The sequence below is a fragment of the Esox lucius genome, chromosome 1, assembly GCF_011004845.1.
Source record: "Esox lucius isolate fEsoLuc1 chromosome 1, fEsoLuc1.pri, whole genome shotgun sequence".
In the NCBI taxonomy this organism is placed as follows: Eukaryota; Metazoa; Chordata; class Actinopteri; order Esociformes; family Esocidae; genus Esox; species Esox lucius.
The window spans coordinates 30,110,700-30,125,427 of NC_047569.1; the positions used below are offsets into that span (position 1 = coordinate 30,110,700).

At 44.6% G+C, this 14,728-nt stretch overlaps 1 protein-coding gene across 4 annotated transcripts in view; it reads left to right on the plus strand.

The window, feature by feature from the left end:
• The first annotated feature begins 2,493 nt into the window (after nt 1–2,493).
• plekhg2 (pleckstrin homology domain containing, family G (with RhoGef domain) member 2) overlaps nt 2,494–14,728 on the plus strand; it is a 52,348-nt gene continuing 40,113 nt past the window's right edge. For 2 of the 4 annotated variants that reach the window (XM_010893840.3, XM_010893842.3), the window contains exon 1: nt 13,621–14,728. Coding sequence is in view for 1 of the 4 variants with exons in the window: in XM_010893837.4 (XP_010892139.2) it covers nt 12,163–12,211 (49 nt within the window). In the remaining 3 variants the exon portion in view is untranslated. Of the gene's footprint in view, nt 2,978–12,133; nt 12,212–13,620 lie in introns of those variants that run through there. The other 2 variants (XM_010893837.4, XM_020048668.2) reach the window with 2 other exon arrangements.

Consider the following 14,728-nt stretch of genomic DNA (forward strand, 5'->3'; position numbering starts at 1 on the left):
AAAAATATTTTGTTGGCTATTTCTATTTTAAATTGTGTGTTTATATTCTGTTACTACAATCAGACGGCAGGTTGTAGCTTAACCTACCGCAGGTTCAGCTTGATGTGTATATATCGCTCCATACGTTTTGTTCCTGAGGAGGGCGGGGCCATCTTGCACCCAGCCCGGTGTCACCTCACCACGCCAGTGTTTGTGAGAATGTTCTTGTGGATTGAAAAGCTAATTTAGGTTTCTGTTTATTTAACTCAGTGTGTTTTTTGCATATATGTTTATTGCTCACTATATTAGAAGAATAAATATTTGAGTATATCTTTTCATGTGACAACACTGAAGTAATTACACTTTGCAACAATGTAAAGCAGTGAGTGTACAGCTTGTATAACAGTGTACATTTGCTGTCCGTTTCGAAATAACACAACACACAACCATTCATGTCTAAACCGCTGGCAACAAAAGTGAGTACACCCCTAAGTGAAAATGTCCAAATTGTGCCCAAAGTGTAAATATTTTGTAAAACATTTTCCAGCACTGCCTTAAACCTCTTGGGCATGCAGTTCACCAGAGCTTCACGGGTTGCCACTGGAGTCCTCTTCCACTCCTCCATGATGACATCATGGAGCTTGTGGATGTTAGAGACCTTAAGCTCCTCCACCTTCCATTTGAGGATGCCCCCCAGATGCTCAATAGGGTTTAGGTCTGGAGACATGCTTGGCCAGTCCATCACTTTTACCCTCAGCTTCTTTAGCAAGGCAGTGGTCGTCTTGGAGGTGTGTTTGGGGTCATTATCATGTTGGAATACTGCCCTGCGGACCAGTCTCTGAAGGGAGGGGCTCATGCTCTGCTTCAGTATGTCACAGTATATGTTGGCATTCATGGTTCCCTAAATGAAATGGCACTTATGCAGCCCCAGACCATGACACTCCCACCACCATGCTTGACTGTAGGAAAGACACACTTGTCTTTGTACTCCTCACCTTGTTGCCGCCACACACGCTTGACACCATCTGAACCAAATAGGTTTATCTTGGTCTCATCAGACCACAGGACATGGTTCCAGTAATCCATGTCCTTAGTCTGCTTGTCTTCAGCAAACTGTTTGCGGGCTTTCTTGGGCATCATCTTTAGAAGAGGCTTCCTTCTGGGACGACAGCCATGCAGATAGATTTGTGCGGCGTATGGTCTGAGCACTGACAGGCTGACCCCCCACCCCTTTAACCTCTGCAGCAATGCTGGCAGCACTCATACATCTATTTCCCAAAGACAACCTATGGATATGACGCTGAGCACGTGCACTCAACTTCTTTGGTCAACCATGGCGAGGCCTGTTCTGAGTGGAACCTGTCCTGTTAAACCGCTGTATGGTCTTGGCTGCAGCTCAGTTTCAGGGTCTTGGCAATGTTTTTATAGCCTAAGCCATCTTTATGTAGAGCAACAATGATTTTTTTCAGATCCTCAGAGAGTTCTTTGCCATGATGTGCCATGTTGAACTTCCAGAGACCAGTATTAGGGAGTGTGAGAGCAATAAAACACCAAATTTAACACACCTGCTCCCCATTCACGTCTGAGACCTTGTAATACTAACGAGTCACATGACACTGGGGAGGGAAAATGGCTAATTGGGCCCAATTTTGATATTTTCACTTAGGGGTGTACTCACTTTTGTTGCCAGTGGTTTAGACATTAATGGCTGTGTGTTGAGTTATTTTGAGGGGACAGCAAATTTACACTGTTATACAAGCTGTACACTCACTACTTTACATTGTAACAAAGTGTCATTTCTTCAGTGTTGTCACATGAAAAGATATGCTCAAATATTTACAAAACTGTGAGGGGTGTACTCACTTTTGTGAGATACTGTATGTGCTCCAATAAATATGCTCAAATGAATTCACTGGAACATACATAGGCCTGCAGCTGTCTCCTGACATGTCCAAGACAGCCTTCCTGTGTTGTTGGCCATCAATCATTTGAGAAGTTCGAGTAGTCTACATCAGATGATATTTGGAACCCTGGGCTCCGAGTGAGGACGTCGTTCCAATCAGTTCATGTCGTACGTCTGAACCGTGACTGACTCACAACCTAAACGCATCAGCACGGCTGGACACTCATTTTGGGTCACTCTGGTGACTCATATACAGCCTAATCTGACCCTTCCCATGTCTGCCGTGGGAACCTTCATAGTTTTTAATCACATATATCACTTATTTTGTCTGTATAGATTCGTTGACAAACTGATATTCGCAAACGCTGACGAATGAACCGTGTCACAAAATAGATAGTTGATAACTGATTTGACATTGGGCATTCCTGTCTGACATTGAAACTGATCCATTTCGAACGCACATCGTTTTTCTTATAAATATAAACAAAGGAAGTAAAAATATATATTGGCTTAGCCTATAACTAGCCTATAAGTGTGGGCTATGTGTTTCATCTTACTAATGCGCACGTTTTTGGAGACAGGGACGGAACGAGAGAGATCGGAAATAGCTATTCTCTGGACGCGGGGCACTTCACTTTAATGTCCCCCTTCACTTTCACTCTAGTGCTGCTGAATAGGTTGAGTAGGCATAGAGCTGCCTAAATGCCTAAACATTTCTCCCGAGATTGTCATTCGACTGGGAAGGCTCGCGATATGGGAATCCGTTACTTTGTTCGGATCAGGTAAAGCAGTGGGGATGGTTTTTCGCATCCAGCGGCAGCGATGCTTGTGCCAAGGAGGAAGACCAAGAATTGAAAGCGGAGTTTAGTTTGTCGCTGTTTGGACTTCTGTGCCGAAGACGCGGCAATAAACCTTTTTTTTCCTGTTAGGGAAAATTGTTATTGAGCCCAATGCGTCTTGACTGTGTGATATATCACCCACATTGCGTAGTGACAAAGTACAATTTGAGTCAAAGGAGTTTACCGGAGTGCTGTGGACAGAGGACTGATATAGAAAGCATAGGTTTTCATGTATCCTCTACACACACCTGTAAAGGTAAGTATTTGCTTTCTATACAAATTTGCTGTTAGGTAATATATGGGCGAGTGATTGATTAAGTATCACGTATCACCTCAGTAAATGGCGATGTTTATTGTTTAAGTTTTGAACCACACTGAGTTGGTTTTTCTATTTTATAAATACTCAACATGCTGGCTCCGTTGGCCATTGTTTCATTATATACGTATTTGACTTACACAAAGCAAGGTAGAGTAATCGTTTGTGTGGCGGATAGGACATACTGCACAGAAGGGGATCATAAATGACTTACAAGTTTAAAAATAACAAACATTTTGACCAGGACAATGAATCATTGTGACTGAACACTGAGCAAGAACATTGGCAAGCCTAATCTAATGAGTGCATGTGTTCAAACAACACACACACACACACACACACACACACATATATATATATATATATATATATATATATATATATATATATATATATATATATATATATATAGAGAGAGAGAGAGAGAGAGAGAGAGAGAGAGAGAGAGAGATTTGATTATAATAAAATTTCTCTAGTTATTCGTTATAGTCTTCACCATCATTTCCAGTGTTTGTTGAGGCTTTCTTTCATGGGATTGCCTCTCCACGCCCTCTTTCCAAAACTACACTGTGGCATGAAGTACTGCAGCAGGAGAATGTCCAATATCTCACTTAGAAATGCTGGAACAATGCCCCCATTGCAAACCCTTAGGGCCTGTTTCCTGGACAGAGATTAGGTCCATTGTAAACTGGGTTAACCAGATGTAATATTCTCAGTAACATAACTACACTTTGTGAATATGTCCACAAGAATCTGCCTCAGATTTGAAACACAGTCAATTGGAAGCTCTCCAGAACAAGGCTTCTCCTAGGCCTTTGCTCAACCAGCATTAGGTTCTCCATCAAATGGAATGACAGCGATACAGATTATTAAAGCTTCTCAGTATCTCTGATGATTTCAGTTGAAACCCCAACCCATTCCTCATTATAATCCTTGAAACTTAAAATTTGAATTTAAAACATTGAATACAGTTTAATGTCCCCGACAAAACGACATGTAATATAGAGATCCCACCAATAGTAGAGAGTGAGTGTTGTATACATGCAGTAATGCAGTACAGCGTCTGCCCACCTTCTGTATGGTCAACATGGATTCATTGATCTCAGCCAAGTTTTCAGCAGGGAATCAGTTGGTTGGAGCCATTTGCAGAGTATCCCTCCTTCTATGTCACTGTGTCAATATGAACTGGCAAGGCATCCATGCAAGAATTTTCTCTGCATATGCACCTGTTCAGAAGAAAACCAAAATTGTTGACTGGCTTTGGATTTAACAGAGTTAGAATTCCTTGCCGTCTTCAACAAGACCTCTGAAGGCCTTTGTTGAAGGATTCTCTGATGCGTAATTCCTAAATGTTTGCCTAAATGGACCATATCAAAGGGAAGAATGAGAACAGGAATTGGTCATGGAATTTCGGAATGTAACAGGAAGGATCCCGAACTCTGGCTTCCAAAAAAGACTTCTGAAGGTCTTTGCTGGAGGATTCTCAGATGTATAATTCATTATTTTCTCTTCAAAAATGTCTTGGACATACTGGACAAGTGTTTGTGTCTTGGGGCACACTTGACAGGCAAGGCCTTTGGTGTGACAGTCTTACTAATACCTCTATCAAAACAAAACATCTAAAAACAATTAGCTCAAATGTTTTTCACAACAGATGTCTCATACTTATTTTTAACATGACCGTGTTATCTTATTCGTAACCTTGTAAGCTGGGCTGGACCCAAAGACTTAGTGGAGAAAGGGAATTGTTTGGCTGTACTGACCATATCAAAGGGAAGACTGGCAATAGGAATGGGTCATGGAATCTGAACGGAGCAACAGGAAGCATCCCAAACCCTCCTTCTGTGTTCAGGCCCCCTTCAGTCTGAAGTCCTGTTTGCTTTGAAAGCCAGATCCCCTTCCATCCCTCAACCCAATTCCATCATTTTTGGAATAGAAAAACAGCCCCAACTCTTTCAGCAACTTGTCCTTTCTTGTTTCCCCCTAACCCCCTCACCTCAGGAGTGTGAACCCCCTTCCCCCAAATGCTCTTAGGGGAATAGGCTTAATCCCTATTTCCTCCCGGAGCAAGGCTCCGCAGCTTCAGGAATTCCGAGGAGTTTGGACTGATGAGCTTCCCAGCTCTGTGCACTGAGTCCCCCAGCAAAAGCAAGGGCCGCCAAGACCAGCAGTTCACATTTGAGTACACACGGCACCGCCGGAATCCGGCATACAGCAATGTCCTCCTGGCTTTGACCTATATATTTATTGTTTTTGCAAGCTCAGCGAAGTATGGAAACAGAAGTATGTTTGTCTTATTGGAGCATGTGGGTTTGTCTTTGAATGGGAAGATGTTGATCTTTATTTTGTTAACTGTCGTGCTAAAATGTTTGGTCGTTTGACCACCATTTGAACATTTTGACAGATATGTTTTGAACTTTCTATATCAATGAAATAAATGAAAAGTTTGGAGTCTTCGGTTGGAACAGAACAGAGACAGTTCTGCCATCAAACCCCTCCTCTCTGCTGCTTAGAATGATCTTTAGTGGCGAATGTGAGAGAATGTGATACTCTGGCATTACAGACCTTACAGCGCACTTAGCTTGTGGAGGAGCAAGAACCTGGAAGCCTTTCAGAGGTCTGTGAGTTTGAAGAGGTCAAGAAAAAGAGATGTCAAGAAAAAATCTAAATGAACCTTTTATCTGTAAGTAGTTTTACACATCCACAGAGAAATACTTGACTGTGGACATCATATAGGTACAGAATATATGAAATCCATTTAAATTGACCTACAATTATATTCATTGGGTGGTGAGAATGTTAGACAAAGGGGACATGAGTGGTGAGTACATCCTATACATTAATTCACAGTTGTACTGTATGAATCTGTCCAAGTTTAGCCAGTTGAGCAGAGTGCAAGGATTTAGAATTTGTTTAGTGAACAGTTAGCAGGTTTTTTTTCTCAATGTGTTGAACTGTCTTGTTGGTATCTGGAGGGCAGATGGTGGGTTGCCCTGGGACACAGCACTGGGAGAAAAAATGCTGTTCACGTGGAGTTATCTTTTAACTGTGATTGACTTGTATTGCACGGCAGGCATGGGTCAGCCGTGACCTTGCCTGCATGCCGGCTTCTTGCTCATATGTGAGAGAGAGAGAGATGGAGGAGATGGAGAGACGGGAAGAGGGAATAATGTGTTCATTGTGATTTGATGCTGTGGAGGTTCTGGAGTTTTCTTTGATGCAGCTGTGTGTGTGTGATTGTTTTAGTGTGTTCCTGGATGCAGGTGTGCACACATCATGTGTGTCTTTCTTGGTTTGTGCGTAGTGTGTTCGCGGGTGCGTGCTGTGTGTGTGTGTGTGTGTGTGTGTGTGTGAATGCTCTCTGTCTGTCTGGGGGTGCAGGTGACTCAGGACCACACTGTCTCTTGGCAGGGCTTTCCATGAGTCATCAGTCCCACTCCCTGTCTCACACACACACACACACACACACACACACACACACACCAGTGTTTCCCCAGACCCATGGACAGTACCGTTTTCATTCCAAACACCACATCTTCCTATCCTGTCTGTTCTCACGTCTCCAAAGTTCCTCCCAGCACCTTCCCAGACGCCGCCCCTCCAGGACCACCTAACTGGGCTGGTACCTCAGTCCCAATAGTCCACCATGGACAGACAGACAGTCAGACTGACAGACAGACAGACATAAAGAGAGACAGACTGACAGGCAGGCAGGCGGACATACTGACAACTCACAGACAGCCAGAAAGATGGACAGACAGACTGACAACAGGCAGACAGACAGCTAGAAAGGCTGCCAGTTACAAAGACATGCAGACAGCCAGAAAGACAGACAGACAGACAGAAAGACAGACACACAGAAAGACAGACAGAAAGACCGACAGAAATACAGACAGACTGACATAAGACAGGCAGCCTGCCAGAAAGACAGCCAGAAAGAAAGACAGACTGACAAACTCAGTCTGTCTACAGTACATCTCAGCAGCTATAATTAGTCGCACGCATGCAGGAAGATAAAGGGAATTTCCCCCTTGAGACATTGTTGGAGTGCCTCATGGATCACAGCCCCGCCCCCAGTGCCTCATTGGTGGCCAGACTATTTTCTACAGCCGATGACACTTTTATGGAGCTCCGGGCTGAAACTATTGAGGTTACAGTGTTCCATGGCCAATTTTCTAGATTCCCCCACTTATGGAAGCTCTCTAGGGGAGCGATGGCCTTTGTGTGCAACCATGACACATCACAGAAAGAAACACAGCACCGGTATCATTTCAGTCTCTTGTCTGAGTGCTGACAACACAAGGACAATGTCATCTGTCCGTACACCAACTTTTCCCAGGTGACACCGCTGCATTGTTCAGTTTGTAATTGCAGGAGGTGTGGCATGTTACTGAAGGCCACAGAAGGTATTTTGACACAGCGGCTGCTGGACGTCTGTGTTTCGGACAGATGATCCTCAGGGAGATGTAGCTGGGCGTGAAATAAATAATCTGCATCATTTCACGAAACAAACCTACACAGAACTACAGATGGTGACCCTAATTAAACCCAGATATGTCTGAAAGCCAAAAGGCATGTCCATCACAACCCATTTAAAACCTCCCTATATCACATGTCGTGTTTATGTTCGCCAACAGACAACTGTGTCCATTGGCTTCAGGACTTCAGATGACCAGTTCAGATCACCATTTAAGGCGCCCACTGTGATGTGGTTATACCGCTGGCATAAACAGCCCACCGTGGAGCTTTCTCCCTTCCACTCGGTGTGCAGTCTTACTGTAATACACCGTGACTTGATCGGACTTTGATTTATTATCCGCTCCAGATCAGGTGCTTGGTCCGAGAACACTGTCTCTGGCTTGCGTCCTGAGGGGCTGTGTTGATTTAGTGTTCATCTCGTTAACCGAGTGCCAACAAAAGAACAACTGTTGCGTGGCAGGACCATGGATAGCACAGCGCAGCGGAGACCAAACGCTGCGTGTCTGACTGCAGGGTGACCCCCCCCACACCCCACCCTCAGGAGTACCCACAACAGACCAGGACAACCCGCTGCCGACAACTCTTGACCCTTGGAGAGGCGTTTTTAGAGCAGTGCCGTCCACGTCTCCTTAGAACACTACCATTTCCTCTCAGGCCCAAACACATTCTCACAGGTGTCCGTACGAGGGTGTGTTTCAGAAATACGCGTGCGGCCCCTCTAACCAGCGTGTTCTATTGACCGGGCGCTTGGCTGCGCACGGCCACCCTGACACAAAAGGGACTCTTTATTGTCTGAGAGAATGAGGAGGAGACGTGCGAGGGAAGAGTATCGGCTGTGGCTGTGTGTACAGACGGGCTGGTCCCCCGCTGACCTGGGGGACGCGAGAAGGTCACTCGGACCTTCAACAATGGCTGCTGCCAGCTCTGTTTGGGGAAGAACAATGGAGCTGTGTGCTGTTGTGGTCCCGGGCGGTCATTATCACGCTCTCTCTCACTCTCCCTCCCTCCCTGCCTCTCTCTCTCTCTCTCTCTCTTTGTGTTTTTATTTGTGTTCTTTTTGCAGCCACCCCGGCACACATCTAACCTCCTTCCCAAACAGACCCCCCCCCCCCACTGTGAGTGTCCCCCCCGTCCCCGCATACTGTGTGTTTGAGCCCTGCGTGTGTATGTGTGTGTGCATGTGGCGGGGTACAGTGAGTTGACCATCGCTCTCTTCACATCCTCAACACAGATTACAGGGCAGGTTGATGAGGTCATATGGACACAGATCCAAGGACGCACACGGAGGACAAATGCACCGTGGATTTCCATATCTATAATAACAATCTCAGGGTTCCAAAATTACCAAGTGATTTCTCTTCCCAGGATCACTGTGGTTTCTGTGAGAGTTTTGGATTGTGGCTCTGTGACCGCGTGTAATCAGAACAATAAAGTGTCTGGTGAAATCCTAGTCTGACAAGAGCTGTGGTCAGTGAGTAAGCTTCTTAAGCTAACCCATTACAATTACTGAACAGTTTCACAGAAGTGACTGGGCTGATGTATGTGTGCATCTGTGCAGTGGATCGAAGCGTTCCACAGCATAGCAGATTCACTTCAGAGTAGATCTCTGAACGGCAACATCATTTTTAATGTATTGTATGGATATCGATAGATTCATGGTGATTTTGAAGAGAGGCAGAGTATTACCTTTTGTTGGAGCCTGGAATAGAGTGCTATCAATACTTATCCCATAATCCATTTTGGGAAAGCTCTAGTGAGCTTTGTTATAGGTATTTTTTATAATGTTTGGGGGGAGAGAAACCTGAAACTACTGTTAAAAACATACAGCTCAAGCCTGTTTACACATCAACTGTTACATTTTTATTTCACAAGTAATGTAAAATTATTTCTTGAAAGGAGTCAGTGGCTTTTTTGTTTTGCATGACAGTTTATACACATTTGCAGACAAAAGCATCTTATATATATAAATATTTATATTTTTTCATACCTTAGCCAGGGATCAAATTGACCCACAATTTCTCACCTCCATGCCACTAATTGGAGCTGACTGCGATGTTGACAAATACACATCACGGAAAACGGCTTTTTCTCTGGGCCTGCACACTTGATCCCAGTTGCTGACCATGGACACACACTCTTCAAAGTGTCCCAGTACCAGCAGACATGTCCTAGTTGAGCAGTATCGTGACTGTGATGAGATGTGGATCAGATCCCTCTGTGTGTTGAACTTCTATTCTCCCTTCCCCGATGTGACTTCCCACGATATTTGAACAACACAAAATTGACAGTGGAGAAAAGAGTGACCACGGACCAAAATGAATCCCTTCCACACATGCACATAGACATATACATGCAAACGCACACACACACTCGCACACACACACATACTCTGATGCAGCTGTCCAGCTGTTTTCTCCCGTAATCGGTTTCTGCCTGTCGGCTGGCTGATTGGTTGTGTCAGATAGCGCTGCTGAGCTGAAAGAGATCTTGGATGCACCTGGAGCATCGGCATGACAGGTGCGACCAAAATTTGCCAAATTACAGGGTTGGAAGCGACTGTTCACAGCCTATCATTCATAATGACAATGTTACATGTACAACCGGCCTCAGGAAAATGCCTGACTGATCAGAGTACGGTACAATGGTAGATACTGTAGGAACATGGGGGGGGGTGAAGAGTCTCCCTTTAACCTCACGGTAACCTCAGATCCAACCAGATGTCGGCCCACTTCCAGCCCTCTTTCTCTAGCGACTCAACAACTTGCACCAAACCGTCCCCCCACCACACAGACAAACACTATTAGAGTGTGCGCTTAGGAGGCTTTTGTGGGGGAAGCAAAGTTCATTCTTACCACAATAGTTTTTCTGGAATTCAGAAATTTCACAGGATACATGGGGCGGAGCCAAGAAAGTATACATGAGGCAGAGCCGCAGGGCTGAGTGGTGTTCTGTAGTCTCCATAGTTACAGAAGGAGACTTTAATGAGGTAACACAGTACTGAAAACAGGCCCTGGAAATGAAATGGGGGAGTTGTGGTGAGGTATGTTTTTGAGGACACGGCTTGGAATGGCACCAGGGCTATTCCCTAATTTATTACGGTTGTCCAGAACAGATCATTAAACTTGTCTAATGAAGTAACGTTTGAATTACATTGCAGACAAGAGGAATTATGTTAATTGGAGAAAGGCCTTTGTGGGCAGCGTCAGGCCAACACAAACACCCAAACGCAGCTCTTCTCTATGGATTTTGAGGGGCTTTTGATTGCGACTCCAACAGAAAGGTATTCAGTTGTAGGATAGGGACTCATGTACTGTAAAGGGATCGCGTTCTTTCCAGCAGATGAAGGCATTTCCTTTCTCTGCTATGCTATGGAACATTTTGGCAAAACAAACTAGCAAGAAGATTTCAAACATCAATTCTCCATATCGATGTCAAGAACATTTTCCCTCAGATCCTGGTCTTAGAGTAGTGTGATTGCTGCCTCTTGTTTTACTTCCTTGGTTATGTCACGGTTGCCGACGCTTTTTAGGGAAGTGTTTTTGATGTAGGACAACCCTCCGGCCTGCAGCTGTTTCACAAGAAAGTAAAAGACACGGGTCAAGAGAGAGTAGCGGCCGGGCAGGTGATGATGGATCCGGGCCCCCGAACTCCCAGCCGTAAACAAACACCTCACATCTAGCGTGGAGCCTTGACCGTCGCTCCGGGAGACTTCCTGTCTGCCAGCGCCACAGCCTGGGTCCACTGCCTCCACGGGACACATGCTCAACACACTTATGAACAACCCAGAGAAGAGCACATTCTTGTCTCAAAGCCAGCCATTACATATGTTCTGTTTTCTCCTCTTTTGTGTGTGCGGAGAAAGAGAAAATATGTCTTCTCTGTGGCTGTGAGGCCTACTCCTTCCCTTCTATCCCAAACAGCAGGTCTCGGGTTTCAGCTTTTTAATTGCTTTGGCTCAGAGTTCCACTGTCCCTTTTCTTTCCTCTCTCTTTCTACGTCTTCCTCTCAGAGTGAATGGAGCGGAAGGCACATGGGCACTGATAAAGAGAGCCCCAGTTTGCTTTTGGATTCTGTCTGTCTGAGTAGGTTTCACCGGACTGGAATCGTAAGCCTGACAAAGACCTTGTTGAATGTAGATGCTCTTGCGATTCTGGTACTTTCCAGGGTATTTCATTCGGATCTTTGTGTGAGAAGCTTTGCAGTAACACCCAACCAACAGAGATAATCTCTCAGAACATCCACTGTGTGTGTTGGAAAAGTGGTTTAAAACAAGCGCCAGAAAGTGCTGATTGGTGAATGACCACATTCCTAAAGTCAGTTAAAAGTTTTTTTCTGGGAGGGAACATTGCGGAGCCCTTGTTATATTTCCAGTCAAAATGAGCCTAAATGGTGTCAAGATCAGATTTGTTAACTGCAGTATGTGAATTCTCTCTACATGTGGGAAATTATTAGAAGAATTGTCCTATCTTGACAGAAATAATCGTTTTGTCTTGTTCCCAGTGTTGCCCAAGGTAGTCCTACACAGCAAAGTGAATAAAGTGTATGTGGTCCTACATTGCAAAATAAAGAAAGTGTATTCATGTCTTAGTGATGTTTTGGTTGATTGTTCAATTGCAGGTTTCCACTTCCAGTGACACCAGCACACGATGCCTGAAGGGGCGGGCCGAGGCAGCCAGAGAAAGCCCAGCAACCAAGGTCAGAGGTCAACTGTGACGTTATTGCTGTGTAACATTAAGGAAAATCTCTTCTACTGTAGATTCTGCAATGCGTTCTATCCATGTTTCCTGACCCTCAGTCCTAGGGCCCCACACTGATGCACAATTTAGTTTTTAACCCACACCATTCCACTGGTCCAACACTGGGTCATGAGTCGTAATGTGGTTTATAAGGTGTGTAGTTCAAACTAAGGCAGAAACAGAAGCTGTGCATCCCTTTGGGTCCGCAGGAACAGGATTCAGAGTGTGTGTGCCTGCAATGGTCACATTTTGAATGTGTTTTGTTAACTTTGTCATGGCAGTTTCTCCACGCTGTAGCCATAGTTAATGTTAGACACCTAAATCAGTCAGAAACGGGGAAGCGTTATGAAGACCCACCAAGGACCAATGTTGGTGGAACACTGTAGTTCTTTTTTTAAGAGTGTAGAATTGGAAGGCATCTTTTCTATACTGTATTATTTTGTGGCTGCTCGTAAAGTATAATGTTGAAGAATGTTTAGGGGTAAAACGGGAAGAAACCTCTCTTTGTGGAAATCTTGGAAGACAAATAGGCTGCAGAACAGTACGCCCATGATAAGGTTGTCCGGTTAGTAGAGAAACGACAAAAGATGTCGAAAATGTTCAACAGACGCGGGGGAGTGTTGAGACCAGAGGAAGGTGTGGGGGGGAGGGGGGGTTGGGGTTCACTCCCCACCCCCCCACCCCCGCACCCCCCCCACCCAACGTTTTCCCTCAACAATCAAAGTTTGCATAGCAATCTTTTTTGGCGGAAAATGGAAATACATGGACAATTTGGATTGTTTGAGGGTGTTCACTTCATTGCAAAGGCCTCTGTAAACATGAGGAAGCTTGAAGACCTTTGAATGGCTCCGCTTTTTAACAGGGTCAAGTGAGCACATTTCAGGGATTTATTGGACTCCAATGCAGGGGTCATTTATTCCAACATAGACTTTTTTCTCACATCATTTAAAGAATCTTGAACTGCTGTAATCTGTATTTTTATGTATTTGACTTATTATGAAACAAGGGAAGCCCTGTAGTCATTCAAGGGTCCAATATACTTTGAAAGACTTCAGGGGGTCTCCTAATATGCTCTTATTTCAGGTTACTGTTACAGAATCCTAACCAATTGTCCTGTCCAAACCGTTACTTTTCTCTGGCTGATGGTCCCTCAAGTGTGTTTAGCTCAAGGAAGAATGTTTATTTTATTGGATGCCCGGTGATATTTAAAGCCATTACGAGCCAGTGTCCAAGCACCTGATTTAACACACAGTAACCCTGCCTGTTTGTTTGTCGTACTCACAGGGCCTAGTGGAGATCCACCAGACAGCCAAGTCAGTCACATCTTAAAGACACTGAGTCAAAGGAAGCCACAGGGTCATCATGGGAGACCCGGTACAGTATGGCCCGGTTGTGGTTAGTCAGTGAGGCAGGAACCAGGGGGATGACCTAGTTTATTGGTGCTGATGTTTTGGATCCTGCCATTGACCCTTAACGTTTTGACAGATCCCTCACTGTGCTCTTTTTCTTAACATCACCAGCGAGATTGAGTGTGTCAGAGATACTTTGTGGAGAGATTGGAAGCTTCACTGGTATCGAATAAACACCTGATGATTAGATTTTACATTAACATTTTTGTCGTTTAGAAGAAGCTCTTATCCAGAGCCACTTCCAGTTAGTGCATTCGTCTTAAGATAGACAGGTAGGACGGCCGCATAACTGGTATATTTCTCTTAATGTGTTCAGCAATGTCAGTATTTGCTAGAGCTTTCAGATATGGAGTTATGTTCTTCAGCACTTTCTGGGTGCTTTGTGTCGATTAGCCTGGCAATGAGATTCATATATTTAGTCCGTTTTACAATATCTCACAATGCGCTTGCAGCTGAAAACAGCGTGTATTTTGGTCAACCACTTCCTCTGGCAGGTTGTCAGGTGCAGGCCACGTTCTACTGTACATACCTAAGCTGTGGCACTTATAGCATCGAGCTGAGGACAATCTTTCAGAAATGTTCCCCCTAAACCACAGCATTTGTTTACTTTTCTTTTTCTGGAAGCCTGTTTTTGAAACACACATCCAGCTTGAAACTCCCCCAATAATCAGTATTCCAAAACACCAAATAAGGCGAATGCAACATGAAAGGCCAGCATGTTCTTCTGGTTTTCTCTGGCGGGATCAGAGCTTTTTTATTTTTTTTATTTTTTGCTTTTTCAGAAAGTGACAAATAGAGCGACTGTGCCAGGCTCTCTTCTACTCTTTCCTCGCTTCATCAGTGACTTTCACCCTGAGGTGCGCTAAAACAGGAAGTCTGCCAGCAGAAAATTACTCTCTCTTTCTGTCTCTCTCTCTCTTGCTCTTCCTGTCTGCCTGTCTCTCTCCCCTGATCTCTCTGTCTCTTTCTCTGTCTCCGTCATGTCGCTTGCCTAACTCTAACAATTCCTGCCTCTCGAGTCAAACTCACACACGTCGCCCTAAACAGGCCATTACCAGATGAAGGAG